The sequence below is a fragment of the Belonocnema kinseyi genome, chromosome 6 (genome assembly GCF_010883055.1).
Source record: "Belonocnema kinseyi isolate 2016_QV_RU_SX_M_011 chromosome 6, B_treatae_v1, whole genome shotgun sequence".
In the NCBI taxonomy this organism is placed as follows: Eukaryota; Metazoa; Arthropoda; class Insecta; order Hymenoptera; family Cynipidae; genus Belonocnema; species Belonocnema kinseyi.
The window spans coordinates 80,641,530-80,664,329 of record NC_046662.1 but is presented as its reverse complement, the minus strand read 5'-3'; the positions used below and the strand labels follow the sequence as shown (position 1 = coordinate 80,664,329).

The following is a 22,800-nucleotide window of genomic DNA, read 5'->3' as shown; positions in this document are numbered from 1 at the left end:
GGATCAATCTGAAAAATCTCTATCCCATCCACACACTACTCCTTTCCCTTGCCGAGTGAGTCACGCCTACCCCGAAAGGGAAATGGCTTAATGGTGTAATAACAATAATAAAATAACTAAAATGACGTCCACAGAATTTTCGCGAGCTCCCGGACTATAAGAAGTCCAAAAGGAGTGATGAATCGGCTGAAAAAATTCGGATTAGCTTAGGAACGTGAGCTTAAACATGATTTAAATTTCAAAGAAAAAGTCGTGAAAAAATTATAATTAAAATAAAAATTATATTTTGCGCAAGCACAGTATAAAAGTTCGAGTATACCTTGTCTCATATTAGTATATTTTCCACAGATTTAGGGAAATGCATGTCCACGTGGATTCTAGCCCGACCTCCCCGGCCCCCCTCGTGGAGTAGCGTGGAATTTTGCCATACCCCCCCCCCCCCTAAAGTGTCCACGTGGTATATGGATGGCCCTTTATTTAATTAAAGCAATTAAATTAGAAAAATTAAGCTTCAAATTGTTTAACTCAAACGCTCAATAATTTACACGTATAAATGGAAGTATTTATCACGTTTCAATTGAATAAAAAAAACACCGTTATAATGCAAAAATTTTAATGAAATGAATATTTTTATTTAAATAATTATAAATTAATAACTATTCAAAGTTAAACCTTCTGAAATCGTAAAGTTTCAAGGCTTTCTATTCTAAACAAATCAGTTTCAATTTGTTTAGTTCTTAAGGGCATGTGATACAGTTTCCCCGGCTTTTTTTCCACAAAAATGAAAATTTTTAAAAACTGAATTCGGAGATGCTATAAAATATCAAAACGGACGTCCCCAAACTCTTTTTTGAGGGATAATTAACAAAAAAAATTTATTGTGCTAAATAAAAATTTTATGTATATGCATAATTTCGAGGTTACGTCGTTTTTCATCTCGGCATTTCCGATAATCTGGAAATTATTTATGAAATAAACTTTTTTGATTGCACGCAAACAAGGTTAGTTCCGGGAGATTAGTTACTATGTTTATTTGTAATTCCAAAGTTTTCGGCCAAAAATATTGTGTACTTTGGAAGTAACACGCCGGTGAATTGTAACACACATAACCTCGAAATATACACGCACGTTGTTAGCAATATCAAAAACTTTGTGATAAAAAAACACAAGAAAAAGTGTGCGGGGAGGTCCATTAGCATGTTCGCTATCACTTTTCAGATTTTGAAGGCAAAATATTTCTTATCCTCGGAAAAAAGCCGGGGGAATCTAACACTGAAAAAATCGATATAATTTTTCTAAGTGCTATACAAATTAATCACATTTTGCTCAATTAAAACTTTTTTGAATTAACCTACAAAAAAAGTGTGTGGGAACGTCCGTTCGCATGTTCGCTATCATTTCCCAGATTTTTAAGACAAAATATTTGTTATTCTAGAAAAAAAGCCGGGGGAACCGAAAACTGGTAAAATCGACAATTTTGTAAGTATCACATACCCTTAATATTTGATTTACAATTGCTTATTTTAAAAGAACATTTAACTATTGATAAACATTAAAAAACAATTTTTTTTATTAAAAATTCATTTAAATTTAAATCTCATCAAAGTAAAGAGTGTTTAGCAACAAACAAAAAAGTAAATTTAAAACGCGTTTAATTATTTAACTCTTCAAAAATGCATTTAAAAATGTTTTAAATTTAGATTGTGACCTAAAATGAAAAAAAAATTTAAGTAAAAGATTTTACGATAACGCATGGAAAACTAAATGACTGAAAAGTTTAGAATTGTATTTAGCATTGGTTAAAAATATTTAAATCGCCTTACATAATTTGACATTCAAAGTAATTGGATGTGAAATTTAAAGTAATTGGATATGCCTTCAAAAAATTGATGAAATTTTCAGTCAAAGAATGGTTGTCATTTTCCGATTTACCGGCCCAGCGATCCACCCTGCTGATTCCTACCTTATCGTCATTTTTTGCAACAATCTCACATTCCAGAATTGAGATTACCAACCTTAAATTTTGTAAAATTAAATTAAAGGCACTAAGAAATATTCCTTGAGCCTTTCATTTCATTTTTCACCATTTCATCTAGATATCTCAAATTGCGTAGAACTTGCAAAAAAAAAATTGATAAAGTATAAATTGGTTAAGTATTACATGGCCTTAAAAGTAATAAAATTTTGAATTTACACGAACAATATAAATACTATATAAACCGAGATCAGAAGCCTGCTGCTTTACATAAGTTTAATTTGCAAACTTTAAGCTTCTATCATTAAAATTTGTAATTACGTAATAGGACATTGCCTCTGAAAAAATAAAAAATTGGGAACCTTTAGTTTATTAACTCTACAATTTTGGTAACTTTCGAAATTCAACAGATTAGAGATTCTAATTTCAAGTCATGAATCTTACTCTTATTGAATATCATAATAGACATGATTAATAAAAAGCGATCTAAGAGTGCAGTATTCCTTTAAACTTTTCAATGTTGGCGTGATGTGTAATTTTAATTCCAGATTTTCTGGCAATACTTAACTGACTTACCAATGGCATTTTATACATATTTTTTCTCTTGCGCTTACGGCTCCTGCCTCAAATTTCTGAAAACCTGACTTAGTTGTATTTAATCAAAGCACAAGGTTTCTTTAAAGAAAATAATTTTAATCTGATGAGTCACTTGTTATTCCCTGTTTAGATAAGTAACTATAGAGACATTAATCTTTATTAAATCGATACGAACAACCTAATTATTGCATCACGGATAAATCATCTCGATAACTAAAGCTTAAAGCAAAATTAAATCAACATTATCTCGTTCACACAAAGAAAATAGTTTCAACTATATAAAGAAAAATGTGAGACCAAATTAATGAAATACTGAAAATGAGACATATTTTTAAAAATAAATCATATTTTTGAGTCACCAATCCAAGACAGGAATGATTCTTGATTTAAAACGAACCTAGAGACTGAAATAAAAAATTGCAGATTAGTACACTTTCAGGAAAATTATTGGAATAACAAAATAGAATAATTAACCACAATGAGCATTCACATCCTACAAAAAATGGCATCAAAACAAGTTTAAACCTCTTCAAACAAATCTGAAAAAAATTGTGTCCAAAATCTTCAAGAATCACAGAAAAAATGCTTAAAAAAAGTAAAACGTGTTTAACCTTGCCACGTAATTTTAGTTTTATCGAGACAACCGTCAAAAATGAGAGGAATTATTCCAGTTGAAAAGCAGTGGAAGCGATAAGATTACCATAAAAGCTATATCTAGAGGTTTAATAATACAGGTGAGAAAGAGGTGGAATAAAAATCAGCTAGGTAAGATAAACGTTTGGATCGATAGCGGCTATTCATTCGCCGCATGTCCAGAAATTCAGTGAAAAAGGAGTAAAATTCTCCATTTCAAGAAAATTACTTCACTCACCTCGAGATCACTCATTTTACTGAAAGGGTGAAGAACACTTGTGCACTAAATAAAAGAAACTATTTTTTAATTGGACCAAAATGCAAAATACGAAGCGTCGTCGAACTACTGGAACTGTAATGGCGCAGTTAGAAGAAGTCCTCCACCCCTTCGCTCTCTTCTAAGAAAGTGCGCAAGCGTAGCGTGCCAAACAATAGCCAACCGTTGCTTAGAGACTGTTGGTAAGCCTTCGTTAGAACAGCGGGAAACATTTAAAAAGTAGCAAATAATAATTTCTGGATGCGAGTCAATGAAACCTTTAATTAGGCCAAACTTTCAGAATCATATGAAGATTTCACTAGATACTAACTTAAATAATCTAAAGTGCTTTCAATTTTTAACAAAAATAGATAAATTTGTAAAGGAATATTTAAATTTTCAATCCAAAAAATCAATTTTCAAGAAAGAAGATTAATTTTCTACCATAAAAGACGAATGTTCAACTAAAATTATGAATCTTTAGCCAAAAAGAAAAAGAATTTTAATTAAAGTAGTTCACCTTCTCCGCGGTTAAATTTCCAACAAAAAAAGACCAATTCTGATGGAAAAACTTGATACATAATATTCCATCAGAAAATTATTTTCAATTAAAAACAGTTGATTTCAACAAAAAAGAATAATTTTAAAAAGTTTGAATCAATTAAAAGTCTTATCAATTTCAATCAGTAGTCGAATTCTGGCTATATGAACTAATTACTTTTACTAATCAATTTTTATTTTTAATGATGTCTCTTTGAAAAATATCCGATTAGCTAGAATTCAGTCACTAATTGATATTTGTAAAAAATACTGTTTCAAATTGATAGAAAACCAAAATTTGCATAATTAAATTTTTACCAAAAGACATAAATTTTAATATTAAAAAGACAAATGTTTAAAAAAAATATCATTCATTAAAAAATAGATAATTTATAGCTCTAATTCTGACACTAATTACCAAAAGAGATAAATTTACAAACGAAAAACATGAAATTCGAAAAATAATTGAATTTTCGACCCAAAACGATTTTTCAGACAAGAAATAACAAAAATTTCACCCAAATTGTTGGATTTTTCTGCAAAAAGAACGACATTTATACAAAACACTCGAATTTTCCAAACACACAATAAATTTTTTTAACATGAATGTTAATTTTTAACCAACTTGTTGAATTTCCAAACAATTAGATGAATTAGCTACAACAAAAAAGACAATTTTTTATCAAGCAAGTGACGTTTTTGACCAAAGAGCAATATTTTGTTTAAACCTTTTATATGCTTCTTCAAAATTTTAGGAAATCATTTAAAATACTTTACAATTTTCTCTTAGAATTCATTTTTAAAAATAGAACATCATGTATAATATTTTCCTAGGAATATGAGGAAAACTATTTGATTCTATTGAAACCTCTCAAAATTCCTCAAAAGCTTTGAAAAACTTTTCAAATCTTCAAAAATCCACATTTTCGTATCAGTTTTTAAAAGTTTTTTCAATTTAAAAATTCTTTTTTTTTTGTAGAAGTCGAATTTCCAAAAAGCAAGTTACGTTTTAGACCAAAGAACAATACTTCTTTAAAACCTTTTATATTTCTCTTCAAAATTTTAGGAAATCATTTAAAATACTTTACAATTTTCAGTAAGAATTCATTTGACAAAAAAGAACATCACGTGCGTTATTACACCGAATAAAGATTTCAATTTAAAATGAAAAAGCGTTGAATTCACACAAAATTAAAGATTTTTCAACAAAATAGTTAAATTTGTAAAAAAAAAAATAATTTTCAACACAAAATATAATTCTTAACCAAAAAATTAAATTTTTTACCAAAAAGATAAATTTTCAGGAAAAAAACATTAACTTTTTGCCAAGAAATGAAGTTAGAACAAAATACTAAAAAATCTAGGTTTCAATTTTTTTACACAGAAAATTTTTCCAGGAATGTGAGAAGAAGAAATATTTTCTTGAATTCTTTGTAAGCACTTCCAAATTTATTTTGTAAATCTTCAAAAACAAAATGTTTACTGAAATATTTCAAAGATTTTCCATAAATTTCTTAACATTTTTTAAAATTATGGTATTTATCCTAAAATTTAAAAATAATCTTTTGATTTATTTTGAAATATGATCTTAAATTTAACTTTTCACGGAAAAAATTATTAAAAATTTTCCTACAAATTTTTAGATCATTTTTTTTATTCTCTTAAAGCCATTGAAAATACACATTTTTCCCAACTCTAAATGTGATTCCCGGCTCGAATTTTCATTCAGGGTTAATTGCTGGTTGAATTTTAATTTTCATCTGTTTCCCGGTTTTTCGTTAGTTTAAATATTTTAAATTTTCCCGCCTTTATATTCAAAACTTTGAGCACATTGAAATGTTTTAGAAGTTTCATGAAACTTTACAGCCTTTATTGACAAATTTTAAGAACGAAAATTTGGTTGCGAAATTAAAGAAAAAATGAAAAAAAAATATTTTAATTTACAACTAAAACTATAATTTATCTCAAATGAGATTTTAAATGCTCAAATAAGTATTTGTATTGTAAAATTTTAAAAGCCACCATTGTTTTCTAATTTTACAATAAAAAATTATTTACGGGATCAGGCGCGATATTTCAAGCAACACCTCTGGCACTTGCACTTCCGTTAATGACCGAAAACGAACTAGACAGCTGCGCAGAATTGATCCTTTTTAAGAAACTACGCGCATATCACATACGTGAAGCCGCCGCAAACGAGGAAGGATTCTCTGGTAGTCGACGAACCATTTTTCTGTCGTCAAACGGATCAAGCTTTTTGTGAGACTTGGATCGATCACAAAAAGCGGGATTCGCTTTTCGCATAGGAATTGGCCTGCCACTGGAGCCAGCTGATTTGTGAAAGTCGTTCGGAAAATTGTGAGTAAAAGCCGACGACTTATTTCTTCTTGGTGTGGCGGTCGATGCGCACCAGACCGGTCGCGCGGGGCGTTTATACGGTATTTTCAGTAGTTTTTTGTCTACTTAAAGTTAAAAAATCAGCAATTAGTTCGCGATTTTCAGTCCAGAATGTATCATCTTTCATAACCGTTCAAGTCCCTTAGAGTAATTTTTGCTCTCCAAACTAATCGATGCCCTTCTACAACAGAACATGGCCGCCGGCCGGTTCTCAACTAAGTTCCTCCACACGAATTAACTCCGTCTGACAAAACCTTTTTAATTATTTTTTAGCTTATAACCTAAAAATCGATTGTATAAATTGTTGTTTTTTAATAGATGATTGTGTGTGAAAAATTGAATTACAAATTGAGAAAACGTGCTTTGAAAATATTAAGAGAAACGAATTTGACAATTATGTACTATATTTTAATATACTCATTTAAGAGCTCTGTTGTGTCTTTATTTAGTATTTTCGATAATGTTTATTTCCTCGGTCGTATTTTTTTCAGAAAACATCACGATTTTTGTAAATAAAAAAGCAGGTCTGCACCGTGAGCGAGTTTTGTAATTGGTTTTCTCTTAAAGTTTTTCTTTTAAAGCTTAAATAAAAAATGTATTGTTATTTTTCGTCTGGCTTATGTTAAAATCACGAAATCCCTAAATAAATTCGCTCATGGTCCGTTAAGTGTGTTAAATGTTGTCTTTATGACAGAATGTCTCTTCGTCTTCGTAGCATTCCAAAATTTGACGGGTTTAGAAAAAATTAAGGTTATTTTAATTTTTTCAAGGCAGTCTCACCATCCACTGACGTACATTTTCGAAGAATTCAATGGAGGTAAACACTAAATATTTTTTTTTGTATTTGTCACTAATCCATACTCAGGGTGTCTATCTGATCGGAAAATGACCGGGATTTCTCACGAATGTACTAATATGCAAACTTAAAGTGCTTTCATATATTTTGCTACTCTAATTCTGAGTTGCAACAGAATTTGTCAAGAAAATCGTAATTCTGGGTTGAGACAGGAGATTTCAGTAAAGAATTATAATGCCGACTCTGAGACAGGGAATTCTTTAAAATATTTTTAATTCTGAGTTGGAACAGGGAATAAATCAAATAAATATATATATAGAAAACTAGTTGTGGCATGGAGTTTATATAAAGAAATAAAATGTTCAGTATAGTACATGGAATTTTAGTAAAGAATTGTTATTTTACTTGGATTGGAGATTTGTTTAAATGGAATGCGAATTTTAGAAAGTAAGTTTAATTAATTTCGAGCAGAAAGGGACTAAGAAAAAAAATCTTCAAATTTTGGGAAAAAGAAGTTGCTGTATTTCTTAATTATAACAGAAAATTCATGTAAATAATGATAATTTTAACATTGCAACTGGATATTTCTTGTTGATTCTTCCATATTCTTTTAGAAGTCCGTGAAAATACCTCGAAATTTGTTTGAAATCGTCGAGAATTTAAAAGAAATTCTTTGATTAAATTAATCTAGGGAAAAAATCGTTTAAATCCCTATAAAGCTTTGAAATCCTTAAATCTTGTGAAATTCCTTGAAATACCATAAATTTCCTTATAATCGTGAGCAATATCTTCAAATTTAATTTATTTTACAAAGTTCAATAGGAATATCTTTGAATTCTTTCGAATTTCCACAAAATTCATTAAAAGTCCCTTGAAATTTTTTCATATCTTGAAATCCTTTGGAATTCCGATAAATCCTCGGAAAATTTTGGAAATCTGTGGAATTATTTTTAAATATCTTGAAAATCAATGTATTTTTTTTTTAAATTAGTTGAAGTATTTTGAAACCCCCAAAAATTCTTTTAAAAGGCTGTCTTTGGAAGCCCTTAGAAATTGCTCGAGTTCTTTAAAAGTTTTTCGAAATTCAACTATAAATGAATAAATAATTTGTTTGTAAATATTTTATTTTTTTTTGGTTTGCTTATCAACTATTAATATTTCAACTTTCTTTATTCTATACTGTTTTTTATAGTGGTTTTTCTAAAATCGCGAGAAGCTATAAGAAATTCATTATAGGAATAATTTTTAGTAAGGGGGATTATAAAATATTCTAGAAGATTGCATGGGATTGAAAAGGACAAGATTGCAGAGATTGTGTGTCATATTACTCTTAGTAATTAGCCCCGCAGAATTACAATTTAGCTTGTAACAGTAAATTTTTGACATTGAACGGTAAGTTTGGATAAGAATTTAAATGTTTATATAGAAGAGAGTGTAAAAAATTCTCTGCAAGTCGGAATTTGAAACTTCCCGCTTGCAAATCTTGAAAAAGGGAGTTACTATATCTCTGAATTATTATAAAAAATTTTGTAAATAAATGTAATTCCGATTGGAAGAAACCTGGGAATTCAAGATTATCGGTCGGATAGACACCATGATATTTAAGTGACTCATTTGTTAACAATTATTATCATTATATAAGGCTTTCGATCTAATTACAAGCAAAAAATTGAAATTTCGATTTTTAACTTTTAAAAGTTGAAGAAAATTGATAAGTGAATTTTCAACATATGAAAATGCAATTGCTGAAGTTTTGAATTTTCATTTGTTAAAAATTGAAGGATGTCGATAATTTAATTTTCAGCCGCTGATATTTCAACTGTTGAAATTGAAGAAAATTCGTAATTAAATCAGTTTTCTCAAATTTGTAATAATCGCATTTTTAAAGTGTTGCAAATGCACTTACCAATTTTCTGCAATGTTCAACAGTTGAATTTATAACATTTAAAGTTTAATTTTATACTTTCAACAGTTTAGAATCTAAGAGAATTGAAACTTGAATTTTTAGTGGTAAAAACTTGAAGAAAATTGATAACTGAATTTCACCGGGTGAAAATTTAATGAGTAAAATTTTAATTATTATCTATTGGAACAAAAGTCAAATTTGAATTTTCAACTGTTGTAAATCGAAGAAAATTGAATTTCTAATAATTGAAAACCGGGTTACTATGATACCTCACGATCCTTTTGAGAGAAAAATGTCAAAAAATCTTTGGAGCCGTTTGTGAAAAAAACTCAATTCAGGGTGAGGGGGTTGTGAAGTATTTTTTGTGAAAATAACACTAAAAAGGTTAATGATTCACATACACTTTTTGTTTTGACACCTGAGAAGATGTTCTGTATATTGAAAATCTTGCGATAATCAAACTCCTTCAAACTGTTTAAAAATAGGCGAAAAAAGTTTAAAAAATTCAGATATTTCCAAATTGACCCTTTCTGGTGAATCCTAATGTTTTGGCATTTTTCAAAATAATTAAAGGACATTAAACTCCTTGAAAAAACTAATAAACATCCTACACCATACCTCCAGTAGTTTCATAGATATACCTGTCGAAAGTTATTTTTTATCAAAAAATTCAACTGCACAAATTTTTTATTTTAGTTTTTCTAAAATGGCTCAGTTCCTGTTTAGCACAGTTGTAAGTGGTCACAAAATTAGTTAAAATAGACTACATTTTCTAACAGTCTCAAAAAATACAATGCTCTAGCTCTAACAGAACTCTAGTTAAAGCATTTTAAATAAGACATTCTTTTATGGGACTTATATACACGTTAAGATGTTTTTATTTTTTATTTTTATTTAATGTCTTGTTTCTGCTTCAATCGGCATGAAAAAATATACCCAATAGAATAAAAAATGGGGTAAAAGCAAGAAAAAGTGAGCCAAAGTTAGCATATTTTTTGGACCTCTCTAGCGACCTGGAGAAAAAAATATAAATATGTTACAGGTATCAAATTACTCGCCATTGAAAACCCAAAAAATTAAACACTAGAAAATACCAATAATTATAAAAGTATTTGTCATTGTATTTTTCCTGTAAAAGAAACATTACAAAAGTAAAATCACGTATTTTCCTGATTTTACAGAAAAAATGCAATGAAAAATGATTTTATAATTAGTGGCATTAGTTAAGTTTTTTGGGTCTTTTGAACCCCTAAATAGTATTTGATACCTTTAACATGGTTTTATATTTTTTCACCAGGTCGCTAGCGAAGTTAATAAAATAGGCTAAAATAGCCTATTTTGGCTATTAAAGTTAGAGCTTTTTATTCTTTTTAGAATTTTATGAAATTCAATCTACAATTTATTTGTTGACAACTTTCAACTGCGAGGCCTTAGTTATTTTTGAAAAATACATAATGGTTTTAGTCAAATTTTTGTATACAAAAATAAGTTTTGATAGTTATATCTCGTTAATCGCGTCTTAACGTTCGGATGCACCAAAATAAGTAATCGGTTAATAAGTGAGTTTTTCAAGTTTCATTATCTATTTTTAAACATTTTTAAAGAATGCTCTTGGTGACCGCTCGACCAGGAAACCGTGAATTTGATAAGACCGAGAAATGACAGTATCTTTTCAATTATGATATCATTCACTTTAGAATGCGCAATCAGAAAATCTTTCACTCTACAAATTTTGGATTTTAATTTGTTAACGTCCATCTTAATTTAAAGAGTTTTAAAATGCAGCTTTAAAAACTTGAACAATTAAAAATTAGAAGCGGTTGAAATCAAAGATTTTTGACAAAAAAACATTTGTAGTCGATCAACTGTGTAATATAAACTAATTATTGATTTTTTAAACTGAACTGTACTTTTAAGATTTAAAAAGTCAGTAATAGTTGATTTTACAAGACGATTAATCATTTCCCAATTTTAACGTTAAAAATTGAACTCATTCAATTGGAAAGACATAAGTTAAATTAAATCGCCCGATTGAAACTTTATAAAATGTTTTCAATTTTAAAAGTTATTGCAAAATAAAATAATTATAATTAAAGGATTTTATTAAGTTTTAAATATTAGTTCAGGCTAAAATATTACACTTTCAAACCATTTAATTTGAAAATATTTAATTAAGAAAAACAATGACTTAATATTTAGAAATATCTGACTGTTATTTTAAAATCAGTGACTATAAAATAATTGTTCTATTAAAAAAAATAATTTCTCAATCAAATTGTTGAATTTTGATGTATAAATAACAATTGAACACCTATTGAAATTTGAAATGATTTAAAATAATTTAAAAGCATCGAAAAAGTCTACAAGCATCGAAAAAATTCAGCTATTCTTAACCAAATTTTGGTGCAAATAACCCCATGGTCTAATATAAAACAGAATATAGATTTTGGTAGATATTGAACGAAAAATTTAGAAGCTTTTCAAGATTTTTGAAAAGCTTCAAAAAAATTAAAAATATTTCCTAGAAAAATTGAAAATGACTTTATTCACAAAAATTAATTTTAAGAGAAAATTTTGAAATATTCAGAAATATTTTCAAACTTATACAAAATGAATGCGGAAGATTTCAAGAAAATATCTTTAAAAGCATTTTATTTGGTAAAAACTTTGGATAAAAACTTGTTAAATTAAAAAAAGTTTTGAACTTCATTTTTGAATATAAAATGCAAGAATTCCACTTTGATTGTTTTAATTTGCAGCTCAGTTTTTATTAATTCAAATCAAAACCTTTTTAGTTTCAAAGTTCAATGTTTTTAAATTTGATTGACCGTGAAAATTGTTTGCAAACCGGGAAAACAGCAGGAATTTATTTCTTTGATTAAAACGGCCACTCTGAATTTGATTATCGCAAGAGTTTTAACATATATAGAGTATCTTCTTAAGTGCCAAAATAAAACTATTCCGAATTTTTACTTTTGGTCTCAAAATGATGACCTATGTTTCTATTTTTCAAGAAGATATTGCAAGAATAGTGTATATTTCAATGTTTCCTTCAATTTTTAATAACTTCCTTCATAATCAATATTTTTTAATGTTCTTGGTCTCATTTTGAAATTATTTCTCTAGAGTATGACAAAAGCTTGTGAGCGTAAATGTAAAAAATAAATCCTATCACAGTGCAAGAACTTAAAGTTGTTTTATACTATTAAGATGTTGTGATACTGTGGGTTCTACAGAATTTGGAGAGCATTTAATCCATTAAAGAGAAAAAATTTCAGCTATGACGTATTAAAAATTAAGAGAACTTAATCAATCATCAAAAAAGGGGTAGTGCAATTTGAAAAAAGTTTGTCTTTAAAAAAAAATATTGCCTAAAAAAGAAACAAAAATTAGGACAAAAATAAAAAAGAGGAAAGAGTCATTACAAGGCAACCAACTAAATCACCTTCCTCTTATTTCTTTCGTATTTTTTAGTTTTTATTATTGTCAAATCACAATAAAAAAAAAACACTTCTGAATAATATTCACCAACGTTTCGGGGCTCATACAGCACCCGTATCAAGGTAAGAAAAAATTGAGCAGGAAGGAACAGCAACGAACTAACTATGCTCTTTTTTTTTATACCTGAGATTTAGAATTTCATCAGAATTTCTGAGAGAGAATGTTGACTTGATTCTCAGGTCTCAAAGAGAGAGCATCGTTGTTTCGATGCTGTTTCTACCTACTCAGATTTTTCTTACCATGATAAGGGTGCCTAATGGGTACCAAAACGTTGGCGAATATTATTTACCAATCTTTTTTTATTGTGATATAATAATAATAATAAAGGACGAAATAAATAAAAAAAAAGAACGGGATTTGGTTCGTTGCCTTCTCATTTTTCTTTTATCTTTAATTTATGTCCAAAATGTTTTTCTTTTTTAGGCAATTTTTTTTAAAGAGGATCTTTTCAAATTACAATACAAGCCTTTTATGGTGATTGTCCAAATTTGTTTGTTAGATTCTGGATTTTATTTACGGGAATTCTATACATCAACTTTTATTATTGGACGTTATATGGGATTTTTAAATTTGATTTTAATCTAATTTAAATTTCTAAAATTTTAGTCAACTTTGGTGAAAATTTGAAGATTGAGATAGGTTTATTTTTTTCTAGGAAAATACGATGGATGAATTGCGACATTCGCAGCAAGTTGGACCCAATATGATGGTCGGTGGTGTTGTTCCTAACCACTCGGCCAATCCTGGGAGAACTCGTGGTAGAACACGAGTGACAATGCACGCTTTGATGTCAGAAGCATTGCCACTGGATGAAGCCGCGAGATTGGAGATGAAGGCCTTGCCTGGCAAAACTCCTGTTTCTGTGCTTCAGGAATTGTTGTCGCGTAGGGGTACGACTCCAAAGTATGAGCTGGTGCAGATTGAAGGCGCCATTCATGAGCCGACGTTCCGCTACCGAGTCACCGTTGCTGATGTCGTTGGTTCGTATATTAAACCTCCAAATGCATTCTATTTTTCCGGAACGAGATTTTAAAAATTCCTCGCTTTAAAGTCGTCAATCTTCTCGCGTTATGAGACACACGAATTATGGTAAAATGAAGAAAGGTTGCTCTCGTTTAAGAAAATCTAATTTGGTCATTCCAAAGTGCATTAGTTTTGAAAGGATTAGGAAAAACGATTATCGGGCTTTTGTATTTTGATTAAGTTTCTATTGACCTACTCGCGGTTTAGCTCAATTTCGATATTCACCGACTTTTCCCTGGCATACGTAAAAAACATCAATTTTCAATAAAATAGATGAGTTTTCAACTTGAAACGATGAATTTTGTACCAAAAAGCAACAGTTTCAACCAAAAAAGTTTTGTCAGTTGATTAAAAAAACTCGAATTTTCAAGAAAATCATTAGTTTCTCTTAAAAAAATTATTTTTCTACCTAAAATGATACATTTTCAACCAAAAAATTTCTTTATAAGAAAATAGTTGAATTTTTACAGCAAAAGATGAATTTTCTACCAAAAATAGAATGGTTCAATAAAATTAAAATTGTCAACAAAGAAAAAAACAACTGTCAACAAATCAGTTGAGGTTTTAATAAAATAAAAAGATTTTTCAATTAAAATGATAAATCTTGAACAACAAAAATGGAGTTTTAAACTAATAGCTTAATATTCAATCCAGAAAGTAAATTCTCTACCTAAGAAGATAAATTTTCAACAAACCGCATGAATTTTTGACTAAAAAAGATCAATTTTCTGCCAAAAATAGAATAGTTCAATTTCAAATTAGAAAAATAAATTTCCAACAACTTTCAACTACATAAATGATTTTTTAAACTAAAATGATGAATCTTAAACCAAAAATTTATATTTGTAAGCAAATTCATTGAATTTTCAAAACAAAATACAATTTTTTTATCGACGAAGACAAATTTTCAACAACAACAATACCTGAATTTTGAACTAAAAAAAATAATCTACCTAAAATCGAATAGTTCAATTTTCAGTTAGGAAAATAAATTTTCAACAAAAAAAAAAACAATTTTCAGCAAATACAAAAAACTTGCAACAAAATAAATGAGTTTTAAAACTAAAATGATAAAGCTTGAACCGAAAAATTCTATTTTGAAGCAAATATAGTTGAATTTTCAAGTTAAAAGGCGACTTTTCTACCAAAAAGGATTAATTTTCGACAAAGAATTGAATAGTTCAATTTTCAGTCGCATAAGTGAATATTTAATTCAAATTGTGAATCTTCAACAAAAATATTAATTTTTAATTCAATAGTGGAATTATCTACCCAAAAGATTAATTTCCTGCCAAAAAAGACAAATTTCCAAAACAAAAAATTAATAAAAAAGATAAAAAATATGAACTTTCAACAACAAAGTACATAATTTCTCAACCAAATTGTTATATTTTGTACAAATTGTTAATTTTTCTATAAAAGAGTGGACTTTTTTAACCGAAACAGATTAATTTTTTACTGTGAATTTGCATTTTTAACCAAAAAAGGTGAATTTTCTGAAAAAAGAGGTGAATTTTTAATCCAAAAACATGAATGTTAAATAAGATAGTTGAATTCTGGACAAGAAATTGGTTGGTCAAGTAAAAAATTTGCAATCAAAATGTTGAATTTTCAAGCCGAAAAGACAAATTTTCAACAAAACAATTGAATTTTTAACTGCAGAATATTAATTTTCAACAAAAGAGTCAATTTTCAACAAAATAGTTCAATTTTCGGTTAAGTAAATTAATTATTAACAACAACAAAAAACTAATTCTCTACTTAAAAAGATGAATTTTCAACAAAAAGCTGAATAGTTTATATTTCAACAAAACAAAATTTCAATTAAAAATAAAAAATAATTATAAACATATTAAAACAAGTTTATTAACCAACAAAATAGGATTTTCATCAAAATACATGAATCCTCAACTAGAACAGATTAATTTTCAGTCAAATATTAGCAGTTTTAACCAAAAATGGTTTTTTTCACAAAAAAAGGCGAATTTTCAACCAAATACATTTTGGATTCAAATACCTCAAATATTCGAGCTAAAAATACGATTTTTCTTCAAAACAGTTGAATTTTCAACAATAAGATTTATTTTCACCCGAAGCCGGTTTATTTTCAACCAGTTTCACTTTTAAAGATAAGAGGTGAAGTTTCTAAAGAAATAAAGAAATTTTTAACCATAAAGGTAAATGTTCAACAAAATAATTGCATTAAAAAGAATTCCACCGAATTGTTGAGTTTTTAAGCCGTAAAGATGAATTTTCAACAAAATAATTCGGTTTTCAACCAAGTAATTAAATTTTTAAGGGAAAAAATATGAATTATTTATCATTATAATTTATAGACTAAAGAATAACATTTTAAAAAAAAATTCATTTTCACAATTTTAAAATATTGTGTTAAAAAATGGAAATGTCTAAAAAGTAAAGTTAATATTTCATTGCATTCTTCTTCTTTTCGGAGTAAACACTTAAATTTGGGCCTCATATAATCTCAATACTTAAAAAATGGTATGAAACTATTTTTTCAAATTTGTGACACTAATTACACTATTTTTTATCTCTGAACTGAGTCTGAGACCTGTAATTTCCAAACCGGGAGAATACCCGGGAATGACCGGGAATTTAATCTCATCCGTCGGGTAAACAAACCGAATAAATGAAATAGGAGCCATTCGATTTTTCTTATACAGTGCCCAATTCATTACTTTGGTTCTATATTCTAAATTATTTTCTACCTACACAGGGTGTCCCAGCGAGCTTTTGAAAACCTAGAATTCTCCTTAAATTTTTTTAAATCTTGAAAACCTGGAAATCTCCTTGGATTTTTCATGAGAACCTTGAATTTTTTTGCTTTCAAACCACTGTTTGAAATGTAAAAAGTATATATAAAGAGATTTCAGGGCACTTTTTGTAGACTGTACTAATTATTTTATAGATTGCAATATTGTGAATAATTCTATACGTTTTTAATTTTTTCTCTGCTAATATAGAATGTTAAGTATACATTTTTTTTTAATATTCAACTTCAAATAATTGTAAAGATTTCAAAATGTTTCAAAGCATTTCAAAACTTTTATAATATGTAAAAGGATTTGTAACATTTCAAAAAGAGTTTACGGATTTCAAAGACTTGAGTACGATTTCAAGGATTTGAAAAAGGCATGTAGACAAGATTTTACAAAAATATTAAATATTTCGCAATAATTTTAAAACTTTCAAAAGATTTCAAGAAGTTTTAATATTAAAAAAGGGTAGAGTACACCAGACGTCAAAGATTAAAAAATATTTCAATGATTTTAAACAATTTCAAAATGTTTTAGAAGATTTCAAAATATTTCACAAAGATTTCAAATATTTTAACGATTTTAAATTAGATTATACAAAAGATTTCAGAGAGATTAACAAAATATTACAAAGAATTTTTAAGGATTTAAAAACGTTTCAAGAATTTGAAAGATTCCAAAAGGGGTACATAACATCAGATTTCAAAGATTTTAAACAATTTCAAATGGGTTTAATAAATTTAGGAAGATTTCAAAAGATTTTGAAATATTTTGAAACATTTCACAAATATTTGAAGGATTTTCATGGATTGGACCAAAATTTTAAAAGATTCCACAAACATTTCAAATATTTTACTTATTTTAAATTAATACAAAAAGTTGTATAAAGATTTTAAAGATTTAATCAAGATTTGAAAAGAATACAATTATTTAAAAAAGGGTTTAGTACATTAGATTTCAAAGATTTTAAACGATTTCAAATTTGTGTAGAAGATTTCAAAAGATGTCACAAGTATTTCAACGATTTCATCTACATTTTATAGAGATATAAAAAAAATACAAGAATTTTAAAGATTTTAAGGAGGGTACGCCATAAAGTAAAATATTTCAAAGATTTGAAACAGGTTCACTTTCTTTTTTAGAAAATTTCAAAATATTTCACAAAGATTTCAAATATTCCAGTGGTTTCAATGAAATACAAAAGATTTAGGAAAGATTTGACAATTTTTTCAAAGAATTTATAAGGACCTGAAAAGAATTCAACTATTTCAAAAAATTAAAATTTCAGAACATTTCAAAAGGTTTCAATAAACTCGAGAAGATTTTAAGAAATTTCAGTTATTTCAAACGAACACAAAAGTTTTCATAACCGAAGATTAAAGAAAGATTTCCCAAATATTTCAAAGATTCAAAAAATTTCACAAAGAATTCAAGGATTTGAAAGATTTTATAAAATTTTAAGACTTCGAATACTTCAAAATATTTCAACAAATTCACCAAGATTTCGAAAGATTTAAAATAATTCAAAGATTACAAAAAGTTAAAAAAAAATTTTAATACTTCAAAAGATTTCAACAAATTGACCAAAATTTCAAGGATTTCAAAGGCCTTACGAAGCTTTTAAAATATTACCAAAGATTTCACAAAGAAAAACGGCTTATGTTTGCAAAAAATGAAGAATTTGTTTATTTATGATTCTGCTTTCTTAAGAAATTGTTGGCCAATACAAAAATGAAATGTTTCATCTTTTACGTGTATAACAAACGGTAATTTGATTATATTATTTGATGTAAAAAAAGGGAGACCTGGAAAAACTTGATTCCTTAACCTGGAAAATCTGGAAAAACCTTGAATTTTGTTCTTAGGAATCGCTGGGACACCCTGTTATAACTTGATTATCTTTTCTATTTAATAAATTTTAAATGAGCCTCCGAAGTATCTATAGCGGCTATGTTTTAGCCCATAAGGACTTTGCGATTGAAGCAGATCCAATCGTTTCAGCAATGGGGACCGGCAGGTCCAAAAAAGAGGCAAAACACGCAGCTGCCAAGGCTGTTCTGGACAAATTGATCGGTGTCAATACTGATACTGCTGAGGCTCCTCTTCCTAACAGTATCCCGGAGTAAGTTTTATTACAAATAAATTTTAAATAAAAAAGTAACAGGCCTCACAGACAGGTCCCTATATCCCCTGTTATCCCCTATATTCAGTCAAGGTCCCTAAAGTATCATATTTTCAAAATTTTCTCTCTATTGTTCCCTATTTGCAAAAAATAATCACCTTCTGAATTTTATTGAATTGTTTTGAAATATTTTTTGTAATTGTTGAAAGTTTCCAACTAGAAATTGTATAATTCTTAAACTACTTAGAATAATTGAACTTAAAGGTTCACAATATTTCTCGCAGTATTTAAAATTCTGCAATTTGGAATGGTGAAAATGACAGTGACTATTTGATTTGACAAAATCATATCTTTTAGTAAAAAAATCTATCCAGTCCTTTTAAATGTCACTTGATGCTACATAATATGATACTTATTAATGATATATTTAGCGTTTTAAAATATCTATCATTCTAATTTACAATTATATTTTCAATGTGTAATTCTAAAATAGTTTAATCTTTGAGGCCTTAAAACTAAACTTTTTTCTTAAATTAATTTTTGGAGGGTTCGAATTTTTTATTTCAATATATTGTTGTTTCAAATTCAAATATTCTAAATTTTAGTACCACTTTGCTATTAAATATTTCCAAATTTCGTATAAAAGACCTTGATAGTCAGTTTTGAATTTAATAATTTTGTATAAAGCACTTTCGAATTGAAAAGCATAAAGTTGTACAATTTCAAAAAATGAAACCATCATATAAATATTTTTTTGTATTTTTTATCTTAATTTCTAATTTTCTATGTAAGATCTTTAAATTATATTTTCAGAATGAATAATTTTTCTAAAGGAAGATTGAAATTAAAAATTTTTTTAATTCAGTATAAAATAAAAAACGTTGAAAATTAAACTATCTGAAATTGATACATCAGTAAATTTACAATTTCGTTAATTTTAAGTGGTTACAATTTCAGATTTCTGAATTTTCATGAACGCTAATTAAATTTAAACGCAATTTAAATTTACTTCCAAGAATTTAAATTTTAAAGGGTTTGTTATCAAAAAGTTTTATTATCACAATTTTGGGTGACTAAATTTTTTTTCAGTTTTAAATGAAGTTTGCATTAATGTTAATTTGTAATTTTATTATGTATTAACAATTAAAAATTGTAACATTGCAGAAGCTTTGCCCTTGAAAGGTGCAATTTAGTTTTCAATATTAAATGGTCAACTTTTAATCGCTTTGAATTCAAATTATTTAAATTTAAATGTTTTCAATCTTAAATTATTTTATTTTGAACGCTTTTAATTATAAAGAATACAATTTAAATTTCTCTGAATTTTAAATTATCTAATTTCCAAAATTTAAATCTTAAATATTCAATTTTTAACGTTTTGATATTGTCATGTTTTTGAAGTTTTAATCTAAAATGATGCTAATTTCGTGATTCTCCAAATCAAATTAACAATATTCAATTTTTAGCTTTTCGACTTAGAAATTGTACAATTCAACTCCTTTTTCTAATTAAATTGTCCAAAATCCTTCGCATATAATTTTTCTTTTATTTCAGACGATTGCATTTCCAAATTATAATTATTTTTCCAAAATATGTAAAACCTTATATTAAAAAATATGTTTAATAATGGCTTTTAAATTCGCATATTTTCATGTTAGTTAATAGAAATTCAGAGATAGGAACGCATATTATAAGTGAAAAAAACTGTTGGTTTCGTAAAGAGAGTTAATCTTTTCTTTTTGACCGGGAGAAATCACGAATATTTACAGGAAGAAAGCCGCGAGAAGAAAATTTAAAAAATAAGGTTTTAAGATTTCCCAGGATTTTAGTGATTTTAAGAGATTTTAAAGCTATCAATGTCTTTTAATACATTATTTTTAGAAAATATTACCTAAGAATTTGAAGGGATTTTTAAATATTTTAATGGATTTCAAAGAATTTATTCACGAAAAGTGAGGTACTTCGAGGGGATTCAAAAGTTTAAAGGGATTTGAAATTATTTTTTATAATTCATCTTGAATTCTTATTAATTTATCCTAAATTGTTTGCAATTTTTTTTCTAATTTACATGAATTCTTCTAAATTTACTTAAGTTTATTTAATTTAATCTATTTTTTTTGAGTATTTAAAAGTTTTTATTGAATTAGTTTTGAGGATCAAACGATTTAAAATATTTTAAGGTACTTTTCCAAATTCCGTATCATTTTCAAGAGCTTTAAAAACTGCTAAGGGATTACAAAAGATTAAAAGGATTTTAAATATTTTAGGTTATTTTAAAAGATTCCATTTTTAATAGATTTAAACAATTTTGAGGAATTCCGGAAGGTTTAATAATTTTACGAGATTTTAATATTTCAATTCATTTTTAAGAATTTATTTAAAAAAGTAAGGAATTCCGTAGGGTTTTTTCGAAAATTTGAAGAGATTTTTAAATACTTTTTGCAATTCATGGAGAATTTGCCCTGAATTCTTATTTATTTATCCCGAATTACTTTGAATTCGTTTGAATTCTTCTAAATTCACACAATTCTACGATTTTTTAAAAGTTTTATTTTAATTTATCTTTGAAGTATTTAAAACTCACCTTACTTTTGGGCATTTCATCAAATTCTTTTAAATTGTTGTTTAATTTTTCTAAATTCATTGAAAACTTATTTCATTTAATTAATTTAATCGAATTCGTCTCGTTTCCTTAAATTCCTTTAAATTAACTTAAATTTTACTTAAGTAAATGGATTTTTTCAGGCACTTTAAAATAAAATAAAAAATCAGAGAATTTCTGTAAGAAATAACTTTAAAAAACAATAAGGGCTGCCACACTCATGTTAGTCTCTTTTTTAATTGAAAGCATCCCATTAGTCACTTTTCCTTCAATAAATTAATTTGTGGGTTAATAATTGTTCATTTCAGGTCTATCCCTATTTTTGAATTATCTTGAATTCTTTGAAATATTTCCGGGTATTCATAAATATTCTGAGAAATTTTTCTTAGATTTCAATAATTGGAAGAAAGTTTTAAGATTTGAGGGTATTTTTAAAACTTCTAAGACGTTTTGAGATGTTTTTAATTTCAGTATTTTAGGGAATTCAAAAAAGATTTCAAGAAATTTTTTTAATAATTTAAATAATTTCAAGTGATTTTAAAGCTTTTGAAATAATTTAGAAAAACGAATTTTCTAGAATTTCTGACGATATGGAACGATTTTACAGGGCGTATGAGGTTTTAAAATATTTTTAAAAGTTTCATGTTATTTTATAAGATTTTCGAGGATTTCAATTTTTTAGGGAGTTTTAAAACTTAATGTATTTAAATATATTTTCCATGATCTAACTAATAATTATAATGTAATTTCACGGGATGTTATAATGTTTAAGTGGGTTTTAAAGAATTTATTCATATTCAATGTTTTTCTTTTTTAATTTTTAAAGGTTTTAATTTAATCGATCCTGAGGATAAAATGATCAAAGGATTTGAAATATTTTAACGTTTTTTTTTCAATTTCCTGAGCATTTTCAAGAGCTATAAACAAATTTTAAGCATTTTAAAGGATTCTAAACAATTTAGGTTATCTTAAAAGATTACAAAGACATTTTTATTGATTTTATTAATTTTAATGGGATTTAAAAGGATTTTAAATACTTGTATTGAAGATCCTCAGGCGTTCCCAAGGGCGTTCAAAATATATCAAAGGACTCATATTTCCGGAAATTTAAAAATATTCCCACAAATGTTGTATTTTTTGAGTAGTTTGAAGGCTTTCAAAGACTGAAATATTTTAAAAGATTGCACGCTGTTTTATAAGATTTCCGAAGATTTCAAGGGATTTTTAAACTTGCAATGTATTTTAATAAATTTTCCATGATTTCAGAAATTATCATCATAGAATATCACGGAATTTTATAATATTTTAGTGCATTTTTAAGAATTTATTCTTGAGAAGTGAGGTATTTTGTTGTATGGTTTTAAATATTTGAAGAGATTTGGAATTCATCCTGAATTCTTTGTAAGTCTCTTGAATTTCATGCATTCACTGGAAGTTTTTTAATTCGATTGAATTTCTATAAATTGACTCTTTTCTACTTAATTCAGTGGATTTTTTTTTAATTCTTAAAAGTTTTAATTTAATTTGTCCTGCGGATCAAACTATTAAAGGTTTTGAAATATTTTAACGTATTTTTTTTCCTTTGAAATTTTTAAGAGATTTAAAAAATTTCAGCGGAGTGTAAAGGATTTAAAATAATTTAGATTATTTGGAAAGATTACACAGAAATGTTTTA

At 27.1% G+C, this 22,800-nt stretch overlaps 2 protein-coding genes across 9 annotated transcripts in view; one reads left to right on the top strand and one right to left on the bottom strand.

The window, feature by feature from the left end:
* LOC117175686 (transformer-2 protein homolog beta-like) overlaps window positions 1-3,588 on the bottom strand; it is a 29,090-nt gene extending 25,502 nt beyond the window's left edge. The window contains exon 1 of the mRNA XM_033365423.1: window positions 3,444-3,588. Within this exon, the coding sequence (XP_033221314.1) occupies window positions 3,444-3,458 (15 nt within the window). The 5' untranslated portion in view covers window positions 3,459-3,588. The remainder of the gene's footprint in view (window positions 1-3,443) is intronic.
* A 2,598-nt stretch (window positions 3,589-6,186) lies between these two features.
* Window positions 6,187-22,800, top strand: part of LOC117174517 (RISC-loading complex subunit tarbp2-like) — a 33,421-nt gene continuing 16,807 nt past the window's right edge. For 2 of the 8 annotated variants that reach the window (XM_033363711.1, XM_033363709.1), the window contains exons 1-4: window positions 6,187-6,359; window positions 7,169-7,215; window positions 13,257-13,581; window positions 18,403-18,523. In XM_033363711.1, the coding sequence (XP_033219602.1) occupies window positions 7,210-7,215; window positions 13,257-13,581; window positions 18,403-18,523 (452 nt within the window). In that variant the 5' untranslated portion in view covers window positions 6,187-6,359; window positions 7,169-7,209. Of the gene's footprint in view, window positions 6,360-6,417; window positions 6,440-7,168; window positions 7,216-13,256; window positions 13,582-18,360; window positions 18,524-22,800 lie in introns of those variants that run through there. The other 6 variants (XM_033363710.1, XM_033363704.1, XM_033363705.1 and 3 more) reach the window with 5 other exon arrangements.